This window comes from Opisthorchis viverrini, assembly GCF_000715545.1.
Source record: "Opisthorchis viverrini unplaced genomic scaffold opera_v5_34, whole genome shotgun sequence".
Lineage (NCBI taxonomy): Eukaryota > Metazoa > Platyhelminthes > Trematoda > Opisthorchiida > Opisthorchiidae > Opisthorchis > Opisthorchis viverrini.
In genome coordinates, this window is record NW_008751690.1 from 964062 (window position 1) to 990731 (window position 26670).

A 26670-nucleotide genomic window follows, 5' to 3' on the forward strand; every position below is an offset into this window, starting at 1 on the left:
AGTTTGTATGGAGCATACTACAAACGACCGTTTGTAGCGCTGCACAGATAGATGAGAATGTAAAATGTTAATGTCATGTCACCAAGAGCATGAGGTTACGTGTTAAGCAACGATGCATTTTGATTATCTAGCCGTATAAGCTTGGGCAGCGATCGAAAACCGATGAGTAGTAAAGCACCATCACACAATTAGTTGTGTGAGTTTCTCACCGATCGCAATGGGGATGAGTCAGTGAGAATTTACTCAAAACCGAGACTTTTAGGAAATTCAGGGTCCCAATTTGCACAGTAAGACAAAAACATGTCAACCTCAGTGTAAAACTACTTCTAGGAGTCGATTTCTTCGTTGAAATTATGTGGGAGACCGGACGGTGTATAAAAGATAGTCCAAAAAGTAGAGTTCTTCAGGTTTGATGTAGTGGAAGGAAATCGGTTTGTCTGAGCAACACAGCGCATCCTGAGGGTGAAAAACCGACAAAAGCATGCGTTGCACTTAATTACAATGGATCGGCACAAGATTTCAACCTAAAATTTTGAAACAGCGTGTGTGAAGGCAATCGATGAAGATCACTTGTGGCGTGGACATTATGACCACCACTGACCTGAGGTTCTAATTAAGGAGTATGGAACAGAAATCGGCTGACCGGAGTTCGAGTTTCGCTCGATAATTCCCACATTTTGGGGCTCTTCAAACATATCTGCATACAACAAGTGTCATGGAAGATTAGACTAATCGTATGCCTCCACCGCTACTTGAAGAAGCTTTTCTGAAGTTATTTCTACCAAACTTAACTTTTGCAAATATTTCTTCGCAATACCGACTTGTTTGAACCAGATCCACTGTTTTTTATGGTCGAAACAGCTTGAAACACTTATCAACGGAAAGTGCAAACGATGACTCCCCGATTTTCAAAACGGATCAAGTGAGGCTGGTCACCCCGATTCAGAAATTGTATTCTTTAACTTACGGTGAGGTGAATGTTGCGATGTATAGAATGCCTATTGCCAGGTCGCTTCTGCAAGACAGCCTTAGGCACGGTGAGGCAAGACGCACTGGAATCGACCAACTCATTGATTCAGTCCATTATGGCAAATCTGACACAATACTGTCTTCTGTTCTGTGCTAACTACCGTCAACTAAGAGCAGCGTAAACCGACAAGCATGAGGACAAGTCTATCTCGTTTATCGGTTTTCTGGTTTTCCACGAACCTATGATCAATGCTTGTAGAGTTGAACAAGATCATCTTTGACTCATCTGTGGAAGAAAGCATTTCGTTCCGGCGCTGGTACAATTTCCGAAAAACAGAGTAAGGACTACGAATCAGAAAGCCAGCCGCACACAGTCTTTGGGCCGTGGATATTATATTACTCGTTATTAGATTACATTTGATCAGCCCGTGTTGACCAAATTTTGACACCAAACGGATGAGGCCAACCCTAACAGCTGCCTACCAAGATTGGTCTATTTCTTGTGGGTATAAACAATTTCACACCAATTTGAGGACAAAGTTTTCAAGTAGCGTGCATCAGTGAATCGCTGACACCCTAATATCGGATGGGTTTTGTTCGAGACTAATCGGATCAATGATTTTCTTACCTGTGGGACATCACAAACAGGGTTTCCAGCCGAAGTGCGGCTGATGTTCGCAACCTTTAGATTCTTGAGAAGGAATGGGTCGTTAACCATGAAAATAATATCATTGACTTCCGCAATACATAACAATACCCGTAACTTGCTGACGTCATTAGGAGCACACAATGGCGTGTCAATAGCTCACATCGAAACCTCTCAGGTTATGAGGTTTGGTGACTTTATTTGCAGAGGACAAGAACGCCATTATTTGCATCACCTGGTTGTGTCACCTTTAACTAAGGCAGGGAATTGGGCTTATCTCTAAAAGTGTGGGGCTAAGGAGGTGAGTAAGCGTCATACTGGGTTGTGGTCCAGATCGTCCACGTCGATAAAGGGTGTGTTAAGACCAAATGAGCAAGCTAGAAACGGAACAGTAATTCGATTTGGGAACCGCAGTTGTGCCTGTTCCAACGGTCATGGGAGCCGACATGAACCGGGATTCATTTCGGGGTCTGCTTGCCAGAAACCTCTCACAAATAACTGATTATACAGTGAGCGTTTTCTGCAGACAAGGGTTAGTATCTAACCAAGCGATTGAAGCCAACTGAAAATGCGACTCAAAAAGTCATGTCTTATTAAAGACTGAGCGTAACCAAACAACGTTTAGGTAATATTTGACTGTAGACTATACCCACAGGCACTTACAAACGAAATCCAAATTGGTCCAAATTTGACTCACTTTCTTGTGGTTAACAAAACTCAGGCTAGCTTTAATCCCTTGACTTCGTAGGTAACCAAACGGAGAAACTGTGAAGAATTTTAGATAGCCCTTTTCATCCACGGAATGAATTGCTGGTATACCAAGAGCTTCAGCACAAGCACCTGAAGGGAAACGAACACAGATATGTGGTACTACAGTGCAGGATCAACGTATGTTGAAATGGGTCAGCGTTCAGGTAGCAAACAATGGTCACATCAAGAGCAAAACGTCCATTTAGATAAGAAATTCTAGGCTGATAACAACCAATTTTNACGTCCTAATCCTGATAGTGTAGGGAATAAAGCGCGTTCACGTGAGAAATGCGGGCTTTCAGAACTAGCAGTATGACGCTTCTCACAGAAGACCAGTATTACTAGGTTTCTGTAAACCCTGATATCATCTCCACCCCAGAACAGACTTGCAAAATCACAGCACTCCAACATCCAATCATGGAACCTGCATGGAATGCGGCCAAAATACTGGAAAGAAACAGCACGATGTGGGGTCCTCACTGGCTAGTCTGAAGAAGATAATCCCGTGACATTTACTATTGTCTATATCTGGGAATAGTAGTGAGCGGTGCAAGAGCCAAACACGATTGAATGAGCCAAACTGCAGTGTAGGAGAGGGTCGGTGAACAAAGGCCTGTTAGGATGAATGACTTCCCGGTTACTCGGTCGAAGTACCCTACCCTGAGCCCTTGAATCAAAAGTCTGACCAGCAATGCAGTGGAACCATAAACGATTTGCTTCAGGGACACTTCCCTAAACCTCTAACTCAAAATGTCGAACCATGAGGGAGCGATGTCTAGGGGTTTCATAAGAAATTATCAAAGGAACCAATGACAAAACCCTCTGACACCCCTCGCTGGATGGCTCGGTTTTAGGGCGCAGGGAGTACGGCATTAGCGTTTCACTCTTGATGCGGATGCCTTCTGAGCATCACATGACTCATTCGTTTTAAAAGTATTTTGACCGTACTAAATAATACGCAGACCGTGACTCTCAACTACTGAGCGATTGGAATGTGCGGATATTGAGACCTACCTTGTCTAACCCATTCTTCATCGGCAAAAGTATTATTCTGGTTCCATTAATATGGACATGGTGATCGCCTGAAGGAACCTCTTTACTACCGCACACTTCCATCATAGAGGGCATTACGACATCATCTCCAGAATGCCTTGTAATATGATTTTTAGCGTGCGTGGGAATCACTGTTCTTAATCGGGCTGCTTCTAGTTGGCCCTTCTAGCGTGGGTGAATATTGAAGAACTGAATTTTAGCCAATACACCTAGGAGTTTGGTTGCCTGGTTGGTCCACCGCGAAAGTTAGAAACGAGCTAATGGATTGTAGGACGTTTTCCCATATCGTGTTCTTTATCTGTGATTACCTTTCATCTGTTTATTGCGATCGAACAGGTTGTATCGTCAGAATGACAAAGAATTAAGCAGTTGGTACGCGAACCTCGTCGTCGAATGCATAAGAAGGGTGTACTACCAGGGGTAACGATAAAGTCACCTCTTGTGTGCAATGCACTGTTCATTAAGAACGACAGGTATTACGTAAGAAACCAAACAATGCCCAAGCGGGTGAGACAAATCGGATGTTATCCTTTGCAAGGTAAACGGTAAGAAGAGAAATTAGGCGGCCACTTCACGAGGGATAACAGATACTACAGTTACAAAGTCTGGCCTCATTATTGCACCCAATTTACTGGTGATATTAATAATCAGAGTAAGGTTGGAGAACAGCATTTTGGTCGGTCACAAATCGAGCGATTTTTGGGCTAGTTTCTTATGAGCTGTTAAAGCAAATGGCCTAAATCAAAGGCGCAGAAGATAGAAGCTTAGAAGTTTGACTGCTGAGGCTGCTCTACCCAACTGATGCTTGCATAGTCGAAACAGGAACAAGCTGATATTTATACAGTTTTATATCACCTTGGACACATCACCGACGGTTCCATTCAACAGCCAGACGATCATGCTTTCCTAATAGGTTTTCTCCGACAGTCTCCCAACAGCCTCCAGCGGAGGTTCCTGAGGAACTAATATGTCCTTCTCAAATATAATTTGGTGTGAACTCCTGGAAAGTACAGCTCAAAAGCTCTGCCACCAACTTAAGGAGGTATCCGATAGTCGAGGATTGTTCTTGAATGAAAACAAAAGTGAGCTAATACACTGGATTAGCTTACCCACTTTCATATCTTCAAATTCGCTGTGTCTTGAATCATAACACATACTGGTATTTTTCATTCCATGAACAAAGAGTCGGAGAGCTGCTCGTGACATGACGTATCCAGCGCCTCCGTCTGCATACCCTTGTTTTACGACGTACTGGAACCAGAAAAGCAAACAAGAAAGGAAGTTGGGCAAACGAGAGCTTAAGTCGTTGCTTAAAAGTGGAACGCAAGAGCCCTCGAGTGGACAGCCCAAGAACCTCCCGGACCAATCACTCAGAACAGGAAGTGACACTTTATACGGTATACTGTGGTTGGGCAAACGTAACGCATGCACCAACCACATCAACCCGGTAAGTTTAGTTTCCTGCAGCGCCGCCATCTTGTACCCTTTTGAGCAACACTCCTTGGCGTAATCTCTGCACCCAAATTACTCTTCCTATTCTATAGAGACGCTCGAAATCAGACATTTGAAGATGTCTACGGTCCTCAGATTGGGTGGGCCAAGTCCGACAAACGTAAAATAAGACTGCACTTACAGTATACTTGTATATGGGGAATTTCGTTCTGGATGTTAAAAATGACATTAGTTGGCGAATGCTGCTCGGACCTTGATTATCCGCGCATTAACCTCGTATGCCACAATACAGTCAAGACTTATGCAGCTGCTGTCATGCGTCAACCGACCAACAAATCAAGCTTTTTATTCTGAGGTATGAGAGAACCACAAGGAACTGGGAAATTTTGAAGTTTAATGTCAAAACGGGGGATCACGTTCGATACTATGGTTAATGTACTTGCCGCAGGTAAATAATTGGCGACCAGCGGAAGGATGCCAAACAAATAACCCATCCACATTAATCTCCTTCCAGATGTGATTTCAATACCTAGCTTCATGACCCTTTCGAATGTGCACTCCACGATAACGTCGAAGACAAAACTGAACAGAACAGGAGAAATAAAAGAACCTTAACGGAACCCAGTAGATGCCACGAGGCCTCTGGACAGTTCATGGTAAAATTTAACCCAAGCTAAATGATGAATATAAGGGAAAAGAAAAATGTTTGTGAACTCTGGTCAATGGTATTTAGGAGTACTAATCCATCAGCATTGTCCAAGGCGTGAGACCTGTAACCCTCTCATTGCAACAATCAGTTGCACACCTGTTTTGAACATGGGAACGACCAATAATTGGCCCCGAATTTCCGGACCACAACCCAGTCAAGCTGGAAAACCAAATTGTCGTTCAACTTCAAAATTTGGAGAAATTTTATCTTGCCCGGCAGCCCAGTGGCGCCCAAACACATTAGGGCATAGCAGTACTCCAACAACTGACGGCATATAAACTCACGCATTACGGCTCGAAATAATAGGCAGACAAACGTGTAGGTCCTTTTTTGAGGTCTGCTTTGCAGAGTAATTGGAACAGCTTCCGCGCATTCTCAACCGCACTGTCCTCTTGCATTTATGGAGGTTGCTAATTCTACCAATCTTCACTGTTCATACTTAGGCCACGTTTGAAATGTCATCCTATCAAGTATCCAACCGAACCTTTACTCCAAACAAGAAGGGATAGAAAGCGTAGCATCAAGACGTGCTAGTAACCGTTCTGAGATCCAGTGATATCCATGTACGCGCTCAGAAACACCACAAGTGTTACGTGCAGCAGTGGTTATCTCGTCTCCCTTGCGATTAATATCCTCCTAGGAGACCGCTTATGGCTCACTGCATCACAGGTTCTGGTACAGATTTCTAATTTTTGATTCGACAGTCTCTCTACTGTTAATAGGGAGCAGGCTTCAGGGGTCTGCATGATCTGAATCTAATTGTTTGTTCCAAAACGGCCAGCATCTAAGAACTAGATTGCCCCATTAGTATGTTATATCTCCAACGCTTCTTTGCGATACCGAGACGCCAGATTTCACAAAGGCACTACTGAGAAACAACTGGTGAAGACCACGGAATTGAAAGGGTAGTTCAATTTCATTTTTGAGTTATGCGTGTTTGGACAGTTATCGATAGGTGTTATTAAATGAATCAGAGCTACAGTTCAGTGGTTCATAAATGGACATGACAAATAAACAGCTCTCAGTGGTGCCACCAGTGCGAGTACTATTAGCATAGCACTGGTTATTTACAAATGTCCATTTGAGGAATAATGCCTCAGCTTTCGGCCTAGGCCTACATCATCACGGATCCGACCCGCAGCGGCAGCTTCAGAATCACTCAAAGTTCGTCGTCGTCTGTAGAGTCTAGATGGAGTGGAGAGGCTGAAGATTCAGAGGTTCAATAGACGTCAACTGGCAAAGTAGTTAGAGTATGCTCACTAGCATTGTGTTGACCGATATTCCTAAGATTTCTCGCGTTAAAGGTAGCAGTAAAAATAAGAGGATGGAGTGAGAATCGCGGAGCAAGAAACCTAAGTCTAAGTGGTAGCCTGAATCATGCTAACTACGCAGGTGCCGGTCTGCAGCGCTAAGAGCTAAGAAATATATAAGGGGTATGTCGAGTGAGAGAATTCAGAGTTACGAGATAACAAAGAAAGAACAAAAATATAAACATTCTCATGTGCTTGATTATTCACAAGAGCTAAGCCGACAAGATGATGTTTCTACATGACGGCTCATGTGACATCGAGGTAATTTTATCCGCAAAGCCAAAGTTGTATGCGGGACGGGGCCCCACCATCAGGGCGCCAAAATCTATGAAGGAGGACGATCAGGGTGCTCAACCAAGCCTTTGGCTCAAAAGCCTGATAGCAATGCAGCGATGGTTGACTTCAGACTAATTGAGCGGCCCGAACTTTTAGCAACAAATTGCCATCTTTCTCCCAACCACCAACCTGGGAAGCCATGAAAATGCGTTGAACATTACTCTGCCCATTGATCAACCTGGTATGAGACCCTGTGGATGTTCCGTGGTCATCTTCCTGTACAACTCAATGGGTTACTAAAAAACGCAAACCGTCGCACCACGATAGCTCACAGTCTCTTCGCAATGGTTCGTCACTACTAATGAATAGTGCGCGTCATGACTATAACAGAGAAATACACCAACCACACGAAACCACCTGATGCTTTTCTCCAACCGGGTTCTTAAATTTCCAATTATTTTTCGTTTGTCTGGGTGCTCGTCATATCTGCGTAATACCGAAGCAATAGAAGTCTTTCCAAAGAAGGAATAAACTTAACTCTTGTCTGGTTGCGTGAGAGAACGCCTGTCGGTTAGGCTTAAATTGGATCCACCAGACCATGCGACAAGGAGAAGACGGTAGACCAATAACACGGCTATACTATCTGTGTTTGATAAGCTGTGCTCACGCACATGCTATCCGGATCGTGTCTCTACCGATGGTGACCTCGGCAACGCGTCGTCCTCTGCACATTTACGTTTCGACCTGCGTGTGTCCTAACATCCGTCGTTTTGGGAAACATGTTGTTTGTCCTCAACGTGGGATTAACCTGCAAACGTTTTTCTGGAATTCTTCGTCGCCGAGTTCTTGTTTGCATTCAAGATGAATTAATGTCATTGTTTAATTCCGTTGACTCAGTCTTCGGTTGCATCTGGAACGTTGCAAGAAGAGAAGCTGGCCGTAGATTCATTTTTCTTTCTTGGACGATATTGGGTCCAATCAGGCTGGCATGCTAAATCCAAGTCACTCAGCCAACATCTATAAAATAGACGCATTTCCTCATCGTCGCAATGCCACTCCCGAACTCCAACGATTTGCCGCGCATTCTCTGACAAGAGAAGGGAACAGCTAAAAATACATCCAGTGTGAGATTTGCCGCTGAATTTTTCTCATTGGTGTTCGCCGCCAGTCTCTAGTTTTCCCAGGCCGTCGTGTATCAAACGATAACTTCACTTTCCTCCTGAACGTAACTTCGGCTGAAGACTTCTCATTTGACGCATTTGGCTTTGGTGCCCTTTGATAGTTGGTTAGGAAAGAATCAATCACATCGTTCATCGGCCTCTCCCCTTGGAGCTTCAGCAGAGCTTGTTTGAAGGCCTGTCCATTTGATTAAGGGTGGTACAGCGGTGACCGGATATGCAACAGCGTGTTGCGAACAAAGAGGTTATTGAAAAGAGCTGAGATCACCCACTGTCCCTTCCTACCGTATGTGGTACCCTGAATACACTGAATAGTTCCCTCAGTTTGGCAACGGTTGGATCGGCAGGTGCAGAAGACTTCTGGACACTTCGTGAAGGTGTCTGCTATTATCAAGTTGTTCTGACCAATACAAATTCCGTGTGTAGCCGTTGCCGTGAAGCCCTAGGCATCAGCCAGTCTTGTGCTTCACGTCGTTGTGGATTTCTTGCAGGCTGATTGCATTGCGGACAACTGCAGCAATACTCCTCCAAATACTTGTCCATGCCAGGCTTACTCATGGTGGACCGTTGTGGAATTGCTTCACCATTCGTTGTCAGAAGACCTCTGGTACTCTCTCAACAATCATTAGGCAATTATAAACGATCGTAAGCGCTTCTTGGCCATTTGCGTATTGATGAAGCTTTGAGTTAAAGTCCTCTCTGAGTCACGATTTTTTGCAGCCAATAGCCGCATTCAGTAGCCTTTTGAATAGTAGCCATGTTTAATGGTGATGATGTGCTCGACTTACCAGTCAACATTGACATTTGCGAGTATCGTGTCTTTAACAACCGCACCATGATTTCTAATGAATCGCGTTTGACAGTCTGCCCATCCGAAGGATAATATTTAATCAGGAGATCGTATCCTAGAAGAGTAGTGGCCCAACCCTGCAATCGGTTATTGGTGTTTGCAGGCTTGTCCAAATATACTAAGAAGAGGCTTTTAGTCAGTAGAGTGGGCCGTAGATAATCGTAGATAAATTCATGAAAATTCTATACTACGAAGATGAGGGATAGGTCTTCTTTTTCAATCTGACTACACTTTCGTTAATCTGGAGTGTGTAAGTAAGGTATATGCGTGATTACCTTCTTCGATCTATTATGAGAAACATCAGATATAACAGCACCAATACTGTAACTGTATGTATCTGTTGCCACCACAAACACCAGTTCAGGATTAAAATACGTGAGAAGCCGGTTGGAGACGAGTAGTTCTTTAGGTCTTTCAGGGGGCTGTTGACTCTGCCGTCAATATACATTTGGTATCTTTCCTCACTGACAGAGTAAGTTGGGTCCTTGTGTGGTAAACTTCGGGCAAGAAGACTCCGTAATGAATAAGCAGACCCAGAAAAGAGGCTGGCACGTCAAATGTTGGCGGCATAATTCTGATTGCTGCTAAGTTAGCTGGATCGGGGCGATTAGGCCAGAATGGTAAATAATAAGTATAAGTACAATAATAAAGTATCTGATTTTCCACACTTCTCATGGCGGTCGTGGAAGCCATACAGGCCAAGGCGTGTAGTGACCGTATTCAGCTTGGCGTAGAAGTCTTCTTCACTTGACCTGGTTAGGATAATATCATTAATTTAATCGGCAACATCCGGTATATCAGTAACATTGTGTCCCTGAGCTGCTTAAAAATAGTTGCAGAAGTGTTCACTTCAAAAGGAAGTCGGTTGCGCTGATGCTATTGTTCTTGTGAGTCGGATGCGACTGCAACTTACAGGTACACATTAGCTGATTCAATTTTTGTGAGGCATTTACCCTCGTTTAGCTTCACGAACAAGTCTTCAGACAATGGAAATGGGTACCGATATGCCTACAGCGCAGCATTCCACTGTGTTGGAAAATCAGAACACAGCCGAACGGCGACAATCGGTGCCGACCAAGATGAGTTGGTTGTTTGAATGTTGAGGCATTGGGGGTCGGGTGTTTTGACGGAAACACAGGTTGACCTCTTGATCTTAGAGTTAGAACGGTGGTGAATTCAGCTCATAGACCGAGACAGTCAGTAATGCTTCTACCACAACGAGTCGGGCAGCTTTTTGATTGTTTTCAGTATCGTCGCCTGCGTTTTGTAACGAAAATAATCGAGTGGACTGTTCAACCTTTTCAATCCAGTCTAATCCTAGAAAGATTAAGGCCAGGATGATAGGGCAAATGACAAATGCTATCTATAGTGATAGCGTCAAAAGTAATGAGACAGTTTAACTCATCAGAGAGTTACAGTAAGCTGACAGATACACTGCGTGTCACTTTTTTTAGTTTTGTTTAGTGCTGGGCCACCAAGAACTTTCAAAGTTCCTTTTGAGATGATGGCGATGTCTGATGCCGTGTCCAAGTGGAGACGGACAGACTTCCTGTTAGTGTGCAGAGGAACATAATTTCCCCTTTCAGCGTGTGGGCCTTGTGGAGTGCCTGGAGCTTCGATAGCGTTTGACGCAGGAAATCTAGCTCGAATAAGCGCTCTGGGCGCATCCCCTTGCTTGCCGTGACACAAGTCCTTTTTGTGTCGTGTGGGAACATGTGTTGTAACGGTGTCTACTAAGGAAGCAGAAGTGGACGAAATACCAAATATCACATTTTCAACATGCTGGGGATATTTCCTTGTTAGTTTGACGGACAGTACGTCTCTGAATCGCATTCTGGATCATTACGTGAAGAGTGTAGCCGGGACATTCTCCGGTATCACGACCGAATCATGCCACGAATCAACCAGGCGTTGGCATTCACTTGAAATATCCGCCAAAGTCACATGTAGATCCTGTTCAATCTTGTTTAAAATACTCGTTCTAGCCTCATATTGATGATCGCGACGATACCCTAACCCAGGATGCATAATAACGACCCACGGGCCAGATCCAACAAGCAACACTGGATTCCCTGAGTCACCGCTTCCGGATAATCATTATTTTGTAGCCATTCATCTTCCATAAACCCCAGGATATATGGATAAAATCACATTGATTCAGACGCAGAGAAATCTTGGATAGCCTACCCGGGCCATTCGCGAAACGTAGAACTTGAGACTCACGTGATTCCAGCTGCCTTTCTCGTCGGTGCTGTTCTTTTTAGCAACCCCAAAAGCGGTTTAGATTCAATATAGTGTAACGGTTCACGTGAGAACATCATCACGTTCGCTGTGGCCATCGCGAGCATGGGACCGCACTAAGTAAAGCTTAAAACTGGATTCAATGGTCCAGTATATTTGAAATTTCCATTTCCTAGTTGCATGAAGATATCTTAGGATGGTAGGCGTGTTCACGGTTCCTGCACACACGGAAAAAATAGGACCAAATAAAACAAACTAACGTGTCTTAAACTTGCCCGTAAAGTTTTGTGCACCGGTAGGACAAGTTACTTGTTACGTCATTGGTGGACCGAAATTGTTTTGTTTGACCTGGTGGGTCAGTTTATACAAAACCAGCCTCACCTTGTGTACTTTTCCTATTAGTACAGGAATATTGGGATCGTGGTCCGCCAATAGCAAACGCATGTTGTCGATCAGAGCGTACGTGTCATCATCAGCCTTGTAGAAGAAATCGAAATCTTCACCAAAGTGCGTCCAAACGTAGTTCAGAGCAAACGCGGTTTTCTGCCACAAAAATTGACGGCCCTCTTGGTTCACTGCAGCTGCGAGAATTGGGGGAACCGGAAATTAATGGATGATTAGTTGGGACTAGTTTGTCGCTGCGTCAAATATCGTAGAAATTGGCTAGCCTTCGATGCCAGTCGGGCCGTTAACAGTGGTCAGCCCATTGAAGGTCAGCCGAAACAACCCGAACGGCTTGCAAGAAAATATATTGCACAAAACGGACATAATATGACTGATAGAGACGCACTGGTTTAGAATCGTCACCTAGGCTAATGGAATAGTGGCAGAATGGTCAGAATCACCTCGTGTATTAATAAAACTTCAGCATTCGTACGTCAGGCTCAACTATTCTCTGTTCTGCCAGCCTGATGTGAGGATCGCTCGCATTCTTGAACGGAGGTGCACTGAACACTGAAGACTACACGCATGTGTGTACTGCTTTCCACCAAGCACTAATGTCCAAGATCACAGGTCCCTAAGTCGTCAAAATCTTCGTGATGCGACAAAAATTTGATGGTAATCGCCGTACAGTTCCAACTAGAATATGAGACCACCCTTGCGCAGAAAATTAAGTTACAAGTGTAAAATAGAAGATTCATCTGCCACCAACGCAAACTAAATTTGAAAACGAGTGCTTCTGTGCAAAAAATTACATCACTATTAAAGATAAAACAAAGCACCCTCCTCACTGCATCCCCACTGTTTCCTCAGCTCTCAGATGAACTTTTGATTGAGATGAAGTATCTATCTTATTCATCTTGCGAACGTTGTGGTCATTACGCGAGAGTGAAATTCATAGAGTTCATCTAGTAGACATCGGACAGTTGGGCAACTGAAAACCAATAAAAATGTTAAGTTAGACGTTCTGATTTGAGAATGTTTCAAAAGTGCCCTTTACATGGTGCCAGGTCCCTTCTTACTTTGGCACTCGCGCGTTCGGAGAAAGCTGTTGTGCTTCTTGTTCACGGGCCCTTTCCAGACGCCACGGCTCTCGAGTGGAGACACCAGTAAGATACGACAAGGACAAACAAACGAAACTCAGGAGAAAGAAAACACAGAAAATGTCACTTGGTATCAGTCAATTGCCTGGTGGAAGACGCCCAATTTAGGCTGTCCATTGCTAGCTGGCATTTGACCTGACTGTTTGGACCATTAGATATATACTGATGACCTGGTGACCAGATACCGAAAACATTAATTTTCGTTACTGTGTTCTTGTTCAAGCCATGGGAAAGTCTATGCAATGCGTCAAACAAGATCACATTTTGGCTTCAGTAAAAAGAAACTATCAAAATAAGTGTAATGCACGACACTGACATACCCAACACTGAAATGGCCCATCTGGTAGATAACCAACGTGCACCGCAAGCGAGTGAAACCTCTCAATTTCCTCATTCTCTACAGCAAAGGGTAGGCGAGAATGGGCGCGATTGAAACCGCTTAGCGACAGCTCGGAGTCAACCCTCTTGTGAGCTGTGCAGGCAGTTCATCTACTTATCAGTTGCAATGTTCCAAGATGTTTTCAATTCTTTCCTCCAGATCTTTGTCATAAAAAGGTCCAGTAGCTAGGGGATTCCATCAAATTACCGTCAGTTTTTCTATTTGGACCACCAGTTAACAGCAAAGGTACGTTAAAAGTACATCAATAGAATAGCTGGTGCAGTTCAGAAATAATTAATCTAATTTCATGCTCCTAACCACTAACAACGGAGAATTGGTGAATAGTGATGCGACACCAACATAAAAGAACAACTTGTCTTTATTGTTAATGTTCTTCCCACAAATTTAAAAGTACCTTTTAAACTGCACCCAGACGTTGCCTAATAGTTTTTAATACCTCTACCGGCTAGCTGGTCACCGCGCGGTACGGTGAGATTATCACTAGAAGTTTTGAGCGAATGGGCACACCGTACGTTTGAATTACTGGAAAGTCGCATAGATGAGGTCTGGTGGAATCAACAGGCTTGATAACCATCAGAAGTTTGCAACTGACAATGCCATCACCATGGATGATTCGGAGACAGTCGGGTTGTTGAGAGTTGCGATATGGAACTTTGACGCGCGTAGATTTGATCATCCCGAATATGAAAAGTAACAATTGGGTTCGAAAGGCTACGGTACCATAAACACAGCCAATCTCAACTTTCCGTGTTCGTGTCACTGACCAGCGCAGCGCAGTGTCAAGTTCCTCATGCCACATTGGTGAGGGTTGCGATCGATATCACAAAAGAGCAAGTCAAAGCAAGCTCATCGGTCGCGGTACGAACAGGCATAGATATGCTTGCGGCACGTACGGACACATGCTAGTGTACCGATTTTGGATGGGGCGTTTTTCGCTGCAAGATGGATTGCGGGTACGGAAGTGCAAAATATGTGTGGATCAAACGTACACGGTTGGAGTGAGCAGATGAATGGGGAATTATCTTGATGCTGACATGTTTCTCATTGGGTACAAAAATGAATTTATCCGTTAAATCGGAAAGCGCCGTTCAGCAGCACAACAAGCGTACAGTAATACGGGTTGGAATGAATGATCAAGATATATATGGTAAACATCATTGGTTGTTGATCAAGTGGCTATTCATCCGTTCGCCGAGCTTGGCAATTGACTTGCAAAGGTCTCGTCACCATACGAGGAGACATCATCAGTGCGCACTTGGCTGGGTACCTCCTGTTTGTCTGCGTGCGTTTACCTAGCATTGAATGCCTATCTGTTATCTCTTAACGTGATTGGTTGTTTGGGTGACAGAATTTATCGTGAATCTATTGGTCCGTCTGTGATCTTTGATGCATTGTGGCTGACGTTCCTGCGAGTTGACTGTTCATCTCGAAACCTTCTATTTTTAGTGGTCTGCTCCTCCATGTCGATTGGCCTCCTTCTCGATTTACATTGTGTTGTGGTCTGATTTTTCTTTATTGGGAGTGATTGGCTGGCTGCACCGCCCTATTTTCTCCATTGTATCGACTGGCATCCTTGGATCCGTCGATTAATTTGGTACTTTGCTTTATTGCACGGACACCCACTCCAAATTGGATGGGACCATCTGCTTGTTTTACAAATTTCCCGTCTGGTTGCTTTTCCAGTTCACAACTACGTGGTTCTTACATTTTCTTGCTCTTAGCGGTTGATAAATAGGGCCGAGTTCAATATGTTTGTTGATAGCTTTTTCGGCGGAGTACCACGCTACCATTAATTTGCGTCCTTTCTACGTTCTTGCTTGAGCCTATATACGAATGCAGCCCCCGTCGAGCCCGTGTCCTTCCTAAACTTTGTGCCCCGTGACTGGAGAAAATCGATCGTGCTTTTGTGGATTATTGCTTGCACAGCGCCTCTAGTTTAAGCGCCCCAATGTGGCTATCTTTCTAGATGTGAAATCTGCTGTTGACACTGTCTATCGTGAGAAACTTTGACGGGGTATGGCGACCAAAGGTGATTCTTCCAAATTTATGCTTTCTAAAAGCGCACTGTATGCGAACTCTTGTGGGAGCACTTGAGTATACGGCAAACTTTTGCCACGTCCATTGGTGTAAGACAAGGCTGTTCTGTCTCACCTTTCTTCCTCAACTTTGTTACTAAAGTGCTGCTTGAAATTTCTCTGCCTGCCTTCGGAATATCGGGAGTCGAAGTGCTTCCGGAACATTCCCTCACAGACATTGAGCATACAGACGATATTGCTCTCCTTGATTCAGATTCTTAAAAAATGCCAACTATTTTAAATGACCTAAACAACTCTTCCGAACGGTTTGGCATGCGCTTCAAACCTGCAAAGTGCAAAATTTTGCCACAAGACTGGGTGAGATCAAACCCAAATCTCACACGGGCCAATCGATGTGGTAGAGAAATTTGTTCACCTGGGCAGTTGCATAATTTCCGGTGGATTGGCTGCAGATGAGATTATTTCTCGGATGGGAAGACTTAGGGCAGCTTTCGCCAACCTCCGACACATATGGCGCCAACGTGACGTGAGTTTTTATGTCAAGAGCAGTGGTCACACCGAGGTGGTGCGATCCAAAATGCTTCATGGATCAGAGGCGTGGCCTCTATGCACAGAGGACGTACGAAATATGTCAGTGTTTGACTATCGGTATCTCTGAAGCATTGGCCGCTTCTGGTGGGTACATTGGATTACTAATGCCAGATGGTCCCAGGAAGAAGAAACTCTCCCGCGATAGAATACTTACTCACGCTGGTTAGGACGGGTACTGGCGGAAGGTCGCCTGCCTGGTAGAGCTCCTTTGCTCAGCTCTGTGCTCAGTGGGAGCGACAGAGAGATGGACAGTGTATAACCTGGTAATGAAGTAAGAAAACTTGTAACCTGCCAGTTTTCTGGATGGGGACCCCGGGACTCATCTCACCAATGATCAGTGAAGCTGGTAGAAATGGCCCAATCGCGCGGTCAGTAGCGCTCGTGCATCAAAGGTATCACCATTAATGCATAGCTACCCAGCTTCCGAACTAAGCATATATACCATTACATCCAAGGCTTGGTTGTACGTCCCATACTCTCCAACTTTCCGGTGATTTAAACTGTAGCAGCTGGAACAAGTATACCCACTATACACAATTTATAGCTGAGATACAAATTAACTGATTGATTAAAGGAGAAAAACCAAACATAAACATGAAACTAGAGGACTCACCAATGGAAGGTAAATCTGTTGAATTCACGCTGCTCATAAACATATACCGATCACACCGTGGTGCCCATGTCGCTTTTATATGCACTGCCTTCTTTTCGTGATTTGGTGGCATTGTGGCTATCCAGCAAAGTAGTCTGATCGGCCTCTTCTCTGTCGCGACTAGAATAAACGGGGATACAACTGTGAATTATCTAGCTTCGGAGAGTTCTCATGTTGGTTTGGGTCGTTTCACCAGTCTATTAATGTCAAGGATAGTATTCCGAGCTGCATAACTGATGGAAAATTTAATACACAAAACCAAGGGCTATGTACAGCGGTAGCTTGACAAAGGGGGTATACCCTCAGGGGCTACTGTCGGAGGATCACCGAAAGTCAACGCAGCGGGATTTGCAAAATGATGAAGAGACCGAATACCGAATACCAAAACAGCTCCGGTGGAGGCGACTGGTGTCTCTAGTATAGTTAAGCTCTAATCATATGCTTGCAGAACTGGACTAGGAAAAAATAGCCAGTAGTGCTGCATACCTACGCACATTCACTTATCAGACGTAAATACGTGGGCCGAACTTTCTACAGGACAGGGGCGAAATGTCACATCCCCCAAGAACAAAGTCACCTCAATGGTATGTTTGAAAATGACGTTGCAACATTGGTAACTGAAGGTTCCATACAAATTCACACTTTTACATACTATTTGTACAGCTTGGTGATATATTGCAACCTCGATTTAGATGGTTAATGTATTTGTCTCCGGTTATTTTGTCTACATTGTGCCGATCAATCCCAAAATATAACGCATCGACCGTTTTCAAACATTGATGGCGTTACACACCGTGGAAAGTTATTAGCACTACGCGTATGGCAACCGTGGTCTTCGAATTAAGAATCAACACTACTAATCTCCCCACGATAATTCGGATGTTGGAGATATCTGTGTAAGTCACACTCTACTCATACGAAATCCAGGAGTGGGTGACTTGTGCGGCCGTGCTCAAATCAGGACGGACACATGTGAAAGCTTGTCACATATCGATTAGTTGTGGCCTTCCATTTCCATTTCAGAGCTTCCAGGTAGATTGTCGTATTTATCATTCTGCTTGGTGCACGCTATGATCCTCATGAAGGTTGGACCGCCTTTTTAACTTATTCTGTCCTATCTCGTACGGGAATTCTTCGCTGGGAAGTACAAGTAGCTACAATGAATAAGAGGCACAGTGCGCAGGAGGGAAGAGTGGTAGGAAATCACATTTAGGAGAGACTTCACCGAATTTTACACTATTTCGAAACGCTGATGATCCCTTTCAGAAAATTTCTATTGGCTAGCAGGTGGTATGTTTGATAGGTTTCTGTGCAACGGGGCAAAGGATACAGGCTAATGTCCGAGGGGCGAAGACAAGACCCCGGGTGAGTAATCTTCACATCAACTATCTCTCAGGCAGATACGTCCGAGAGCAGCATATCCTCTGGTTGACAACATGTTACTGTATGGTTTGTCCCAAGCTGTTTGTGACATGTGGCTTCTGCCCGTGAAACACGCCTTGAATAAGTGTGCAGTCGAAATGTCTGCGATCCACGAGTCGGTATCAAGACTACATATATATATAACTAATACAGGCGAGGCGACTGTTTGGGTCAGCGAGTTTGTATGGAGAAGAGCAAGATGACAACAAAGAAAGACAACTAAATGTTCACAAATGTATGAAAATCATTTTGCGTGAAAAACACCTTGAGCTGACAACTTTTCAGGATCAAAACCAAGCTGATGGAGAAGAGCAAGATGACAGGTGACAAAGACAACTAAATGTTCACAAATGTATGAAAATCATTTTGCGTGAAAAACACCTTGAGCTGACAACTTTTCAGGATCAAGTAAAACCAAGCTGAATCTTGATTATGCTGCCCACTTGCGTACACTTCACTTGACGGAAACGTGAAAATGCGCCATTCTAATGAAACCAAGAAGGACGGAACTGGTCCTGGACTGTCTGGCATTTTTCAACAATTTTACCGGTAGTGTCCCGTCAAGGGATGACTTAATCAAGCGAAAATCCAAGGAATTTGAAAGGCTTTATTACAATCATGCTATGGGCTACCTGGAAGCCAAGTGGTTTCGATTTGCTTTCCTACCATGTTGAATAATTATCCACTTTCGATGGAGCTCACTCAGTCGGGTAACTGATTCAAGTGGTATGACATATTTTCTTTTGGAGTACGTCCACTTCTTACCAGAACTTCACCAAACTATCACCCTACTTCTTACAAGTGATCAAATTTCCAAACGATCGCTTGGGGATACACCAATGCGTCTGCAGTGAAGGAAGCTTGCCACAACCTTCAGCCGACTACTTTTTCGTTATCTGGGCTGTCAAAGAGTTTTCATCAACCTTACATCAAATATCACGTCAAAGTAAAATACTTTGTTTTACTGAGCATCAGTTCACTGGAACATTAACTGAAACTTGCATAGCGCATCCTGTTGAAGAATATTGTATAAAGAAACATTTATATTTCACTTGAGCCCAACTTAAAAGCCATCCATAATTGCAAGTGAGCATTCTATCGGTACTATTTTTTCTTGTTATAACAACAAGCTCGCTCAAAGAGAAATGAGTCTCCACATTTTCAGAAGTGCCGTAATCCTCATAGATGATACCCACATTTACCGCTAACACGTCGGTGTATTTTTCTGAACAACGTTGGGTGCAAAACGCTGGCGTGACGTCACTGTTTTTAAGGCTTATACGTGTAAATACCACTAGAAGATGACAGTAATCCTGTGTCACGTCACCTAACAAGATGCTTTTGAATGAAGTGGTCATCATACGAGTTGGTAGCTTCAATTTCAATTAATAGTAACTTACTCTACCGCTTGAATCAAAACTGAAATATTTTCTACTCACTGAATACGGTTCGTATACATCGGCAATTCTGAAGGGGCAAGATTGTCATCAAAGACCTAGTAGCTTTTGGGTTACACTTCAGTGTGTAGTAGGCACATGATAGTTGTCAGTAGGGCTTATCAAATTTCATAATGAGCGTATTTCGTTCACTGAACTGAAAATGGAGTTGAACAGCGTCACAAAGGTTTGTTGGCTGTGTAAATGCAACAGAATACACAACATGTACTCCACACGTACCCAAACATACAATAGCTACGACCTATGAATTTTCACTCATATCGTAAACAGATAGTTTAAAATGCCTGGTCTTCGCAGTATGAGAAATCTTTGGGATGGATTTTACACATACTGCGTTCCATACAGTAGGGACCATCAGTGCGATCTGACTAAGTGGTCTCTTCCGAGGGCTATCGACATCTGGACATACATAAGCAACGAAACGACTGTACTCCGTTGCTCTCCCTTCTAGATAGTTCCATGTTATTCAAGTGTCCTCAAGAGAATTGGGGTTAAAAATCTTAGCTGTATGAGAAAGTCATGCTACCAAATTTCATAGATTGAGTGCTACGCCCCATCCCGCTTTTTGAATCTTTCAGAAAAAACTCACATCACGATAAGTTTCCTGGTGGGTGCCTCGTTTTCTGCGGGACTTTGCGAGACAAGCGCTAGCATGTCCACAGATGAATGGGTACAGAATAACAGCAAGAAACAAGTGCTACCGATTTTGCTTACGATCCGAAATCTTCATATTAGTTTTTCGGTATTACTTTGTAAAGCTTACTACCACAAAAACCAAGCAACCAAGGGCAGCAAAAATATGTAGCAGCATAGTAAAAGGAAAACAAAATTAGGCGAGAAAAGTCTTTGGCCCGTTGGCGTTTTTGAACTCATCGCGTTGTAGAGCAGGACACATCCGGAACAGTAGAATTTTGGCCATGATATCACGAAGGTAATTCATTCAGAATGGGCGTTGACAGATTCATCACTCACCTGGCCCTATGACTTCAGTAACCGGTTTCGCTTTTTCGCGGTTCACATCCACAATCACGAGTGCGAGAAACGCACCGACAGCTGCATAGATCAGTCTTTCAAAAACCACGCGTTTCCAACATATTTGGATCTGTAGAAGAAAATGCTGATTCAAGCATGTCAATTCGTGGAGGAACCTCATCCGAATCAGAAGGGAATAATGAACAGTTTCCGAGCAACCTACTTCCATTCAACGAATTACTGTTACGTTTAATTACCATGTGCAAGTCGTAGGATAGAAAGCATAGGTCATCATTCCCTTAACTATTGAGGTCCAAATCTAAAACTGGTTCATCGTTAACATATCGTTGGATATTAATGTGTTTGTAGCCTAGGCGATCAACCCACGAGTTATGGTCTTGACGTAAATATTGTCGAAAAACATGAATGTTCAGTGGATTGCCCAAAATGATGGGTATTTCTTTATTCTAATTAACACCTACACTGATAATCTTTATCTAATAAAAAGATACGCAGGTAAGCAGATATATTTAGGTAATTATTTCTGCTTGGTGATGGTTCGAAACCGGATGTTGTCCGATCCACCTGGAACATGTCGAATAGTAGCAGAGTGGATCAGTGCCACATTAGTACATGGAATGGTCACAACAACAAAAGTGTATGAAAAATTCATGGGTATTTTGAATGCCACCTTTGTGCGGGGGAAGTGGTTACGAAACCCTAGCCAGAAGTTTTCAGTAGCGTCCTACGGCGAACTTCGTGCTACCAGTACTTGTCCCAAAGAGAAGTCAGTAGTGTGTATTAATGAGGACCGCACAGATCCGTCTGATTAAGACAGTCACAGTCTTCGGGTGTTATATGCTAAACACATTGCGTGCTCCAAATTTATCCGGTTGATGTTTCCAGATATATTCGTTCACTCTTTGGAGATTCAATTAATGCAGGCAGACTCATTCATTCTTATTCAAAGTTTGGTGATAAAACCGTTCTTGACAGGTTGCATTACATCATTCTTAGGGTTTCAGGACACCGAAACCTGCTCCATATCCTTGACTGGCAAAATTAGGCGTTTGCAAGCCTGGCTTCGGCAAACCAAAGGTACGCTTCGGCAGTATATTAGCCGACTGACTTACCCGCTCGATGTTCCTGATTTAGACGACAAACTAAACAACAGAGCTCAGCGCTCTGGCAACTCACCTAGCACAGTGGTAGGTGGGTTGGGCTTAGTCAACTAACTGTTCTTGCTCTCCACCAAACGGTGGTAAGAAAAACAAGCACGCGGATTGCGGCTACAGGGTGAGATGGGCAAGTATTTTATAAAAAATTGTAGAAAAGTTTAAGGCGAACATTTCGCGGCGTACGACTGGGATGTTGGACCATCGTAGCAGATATCACAATGAGCCAACTCATACAGGCAGTAAATAGATCATTAAGGTGAGAGGAGAAAGTTAATACCTAGGTTGCGGAATAACCCCGCATCCGCTTCCTGAATTCATTAGTCCTCTTGCGAAAAATCGAAGCTACGTTATGAGAGTTCTTCAGCTTAAAGCAAATTTTAACTCGCTATTCTGCCTAACTATCAGTCAACCTGTAAAGTGCACGCGAATGTATCCGCCAGGGCAAGTAGCAAATAACTGAGGGATTTATTCTTAAAAGAGGATGTGCTACGAAATAACCAATACTGATTGCCGATTCAACGGGATAACTGAGAAAGTAAGAATGGCAGTTGCAGTTATTGTAAAAGGTTGCGAACGCTACGTGAGAACAGCATTCCTGACAATGACTGTGTATATGTGGGCCAAAATGTGCCCGTCTAAAATTATGAAGCCAGAAAAAGAGTGAAATGCCACACACAAATGTGGCACCCTGCTCGAGATTCAGCCTGTTTTTATACACAAAAGTAGATACCTATTCGCAACTGACTGTCAACGGGTTTAACAATATTAACGTCTGTAAGCGTGTGGAACTGCGCAACCAGTGAATTCATCTGAATAGGCGAAATTGGACTTTTAAGACAGCAATGATGTCACGCCCTACTAAACTCACTGCTTCGGCAGCAAATTTGTTCCAGTCAATTAGAGGTGGAAATATACCTTTTTTAGACTGTTGGACTCCAGTATATGGTTATGGTAACACAAACGGCTCGTGCGTTCCAGTCAAATACCGCATAACACCACACGCTATAATTTATCTTTGAGAGAATTCCGGGAAAATTAACTCAGCGCTTTCAAACCAGACTGACTGTTTTGGTGGCTTAACGGTTACGTAATCACAAAGGCAAGGCCGACTGGAAGACTATACAGCATATCAAACTTTTTGGAAGGAAATAACACCCAAAATGGTTGACAGACAGCAGAAAGTATTTTCACATGCTCAGCGTTGAAATGCTATTAATTACCGAAGCTGTGTTAGTGAATGTCATACTTGGGGGGTAGTAAACATTCTAGATAGTGTTCAGTATCTCCTGAACAACCCCCACAGTAAGATTTGGTTGAAAATACATGGCATAAAAATCTACGCAACTGGCAGCGTCGTCCACTACACGATGTTCGAGGGTTAAATAACTATCAGCTTTAACGGCCATGTATTTAAAAATAACTCATATTCGCATGTATCTAATATAGCTTGTGTGGATCAGCAAATTGCTCACCAAAATGGAACAGCTAGAGATCATCCCGCTTGCCCGTAACGCATTGGTTGAAATGCTACATGGCTTGCTAGAAACAACCAGAATTGCAAGAATGCGGTATCTCATTATTACCTACTGTGCCACTCAAATAAACAATAACTCGCGATTGTAAGTCCATTGGTTACAGTGCTAGATATGTTGATATTCCCACCCAGGGCCTAAAAAACCATTACAAGGAATGTCTAGTTAAGGCTTAATAGGGAAATCTACGGGAAGGGAAACAGAGAAGCGATGGGATCTGACCTGCACCTATCATATCCGTTCATGAGTAGATTTGAAAACCAGTGGCTAAGTCAGCTTATCAGGCAATTCACACCGTACTGTCATTACATATATCACGCTATTATCAATTAAAACTAGCTGTATCAAAGATGTGGCTGTTCTACCTTCTCTTAATTGCAATACTGCTATCCATGATGGTCTGACTCATTGTTCTGGAGCTCGCAACTGATCGCAGCTTTGGAAACACAATAACTGTTTTCTGCTTACTGCTGAAAAAATGCTTTTGTCCTAAGACTATCGCTCTCGGAGTGCATGTGAGGTGCATCACAGCTACTGAATGACGCCAATCTTTCTTCTGTTGTTCTGCTCCGAATAACAGATGTAATGTTGAGGTAGTCACAGTTTTGACTTTTTCAATCCCGCTGATCAACCTTCGTCATTCTATGGGTGATGGTTCTTAACGGAGCACTGTGGGAATGCTTGAAAGTTTAGGAAAATATTTTATTAATTGATGGTAGGCCTAACGTCTGTTTCTTCTAAAAAAGATATCATTGACACGCGCAACTGAAACTTTACACTGTGCACGCCTCCATAAAGCCTAGGCAACAACAGCTTACTTGTTGGTTAGCGTCCGAAGAGAGACCGAATAGACCAGCTGCTTCAGCCGACTTAACGGAGATGAATGAAAATCAATGGCATGCGTAACGGCGGTGTGTAACGGCGGATACTAGTGAGTTGGCATGCGGGTAATATGTTTACTCGTAAATTCACTTTGTGTCTTTGGAAACTGAGATTTTTCTACGAAATTTGTGAAATTGCTTTCTAGCATCCAAAGGATAGTCAACGAATATCCAGAAAGGTTCAGGAAAACGCGTTCAAGAAGCAGACGGGTATTCAGTTTTTATAAACGAGACGCTGGTAGTTTGCTCTCCTGTCCAATAGTCTGTAACTGTTCTGCTAGTGTTTTCTAATGAACAGTTTTGCAGCGAAGGCCTTATTCCCTTACATTTGGTGTCATGACCAGGATAGGGATGAAGATTTTACAACCATTTGAGATTGGGATGCGGATGTTCTCGGGGGACTTCGAGGAGGTTGCGGAGGCTGCTAGACTGGAGACCGGTAGGAATAAGTTGTCGGGGCTGAAAACCTTCCTCAAAGACCCGCCAAAGGCGACCCTGGATGCGGCCAGAAGTGGCCCTCGGAAAGCAAACGGGGCCGCCGCGAAGGAAGCACTTGCAGCGAAGTTCGACACACCGGCCGACCGCCAGAAGACCATGAAACGATTCAAGAGGGCGAAGTTGGAACTATGATGTGAACCGACGATATTTTTTGCCAGCCTGCCGCTGGATCAAGCCCCACCGAGACTGGACGGAGTGTCGCGCCAGTTGGTACGATATTCGAGAAATCGAGGTACATCTTCTTGACGGATCATGATACTTGTTGGTTTGATATAAACTCCTCAACAGTCCACAACTGATTTCTTTATGCTCAAAGTAGTCCTCGAGTGTTTGTTGATTATATATTCTATTTGGACCCGAATATTACACAGTTGGCAAGGTGCATTAACTTGCAGCCTAAGTTGATGTCAACAGAAGACTCAGATGAATCCTTCGGCTGAATACACCTGAAGAATGACGCAGCTGGTTGTGTGAAACCAAAAAGGTTTCAGAGACCCTGGTAATAGCTTTTTAGCCCAGAAACTAAACCACAATATTGCGACTATCGTATCACCTGTGACATGAGAAGGTGGTTGTACGGTGCAATCAGTCAAATGAAGGTTAAGCTAGAATTCCATTTATTCCCATGTTGAAATTAAGTAGGTGTGCAAATAAGTAAACTTGGCGAATTTTGACAGCACGAGGAATTTACGGATAAGTAACGTATTTTAAATGTCCACTTTTCTGGACAATTAACAAGAAGTGGAACTTCGGAGAAATTATGTAAGATACTATTATCTAGCCAGTCTGATCGGCTTATACATAGCTTCTACGTGATATACGAAGACCTGAATCCTGAAGTAAAGAGCTTAAAACAATCCTATGTGAGTTCTTGTCTTCCGTTGAAAACCTTGTCATTCTAGCCAGGTAAAAATAAAAAAGGGTGCTTCCTGTACAAAAGTTGGACTGCAAACAAAAATTGTCTAGTAGCATAATGTTAAATGCACTGGGTTTTCTCCTACACCTACACAAGTTGGGTGCAAACTGATTTTGTTTTAAAGTTCTTTTACGCCTGCATAACAGGTAGATTTGACATTGTTTTGGAGTAACAAATGCATAAGCATTCACTTCTTTAAAGGTAAAGTATCAAACTGTAGGACTCCACCTGATGGCAGTAAAGTTTACTGATCTAATAACACTTGCCGATCACTGATTGCACGTGGTAAAACTAACACAAGCAGCCGTTTTTATGTTGACCATGGCCACTTTTCAAAAGCTTACTTTTACGCAATTCAGTACTTGCCAAATTTCACAAATCAGGACAACTCTAAACAGCATTAGGAACCGCTGCTCAGATGACAGGAGACAGCCAAAATTACGAAATTTTGCGCACAAACACGGTAACAACTCTACGTTTATTTAAACTTCGCAAAAGAATTTTGTTCAAAAATACACACCAGCTGCCACAATCTTGCCAGTGTTCAATTTTCCGACCCGTATCTGGTAGTCGCCAGCTTCATTCCTAGGTGCTCATCAATGCACTCGTTCGGCCTAGAATCTGTTGTCGCGCGCTACCCTTCATTTAGTTTTAAATGAGCCCGCGTCAATTCTTTGGAGTGTCTTTTGTCAGCGGCACGTTCAAGCCGTTCAAACCTTGCAAAAATGAAGAGTGTGCAATGTAACGGCAGACAAATATCCACACGACACCCAACTGTGAACCGAAATCTGCAAACCAAAAATTTCTATTGATGAATTTTATTTCGACTCTTATCACCTTAAATGCGACCATGTGTGTGCGAGTGGATACTCATCAGCTTTTAATCGGACTTACTGGACGTGCAACCTTCATTCGATGACGTGAATGCTGCAAAATTCCGAAAACTCGGCGGTCCTAAAAGGAGCAACGAAAACATTTATATAAGCAGTTCGCTTTACGACATGTGTAAGAGTAAAATAGTTAAAATCGGCTAAGAAAAATTTTGATGTTTTTCAGGTTCACAAAAAACCCGATGAATGAATTGTCTGAATTCTTCTGGTTAGCCCATAGTTTGTTTCTTTTAACGAAAACCTGAATGAAAGGAATAGGCCACATGT

General features: G+C 43.4%; 1 protein-coding gene across 1 annotated transcript; it reads right to left on the minus strand.

Moving 5' to 3' along the window:
- On the minus strand, positions 1-26468 carry T265_02671 (hypothetical protein; the record flags this gene model as incomplete). The annotated part of the gene is made up of 7 exons (XM_009166973.1): positions 1-456; positions 2313-2455; positions 4528-4669; positions 11816-12015; positions 16619-16777; positions 20509-20638; positions 26408-26468. 7 exons carry the CDS (start codon positions 26423-26425, stop codon positions 352-354), a joined length of 897 nt encoding a protein of 298 aa, XP_009165237.1.
- Between the last annotated feature and the right edge of the window lie 202 nt (positions 26469-26670).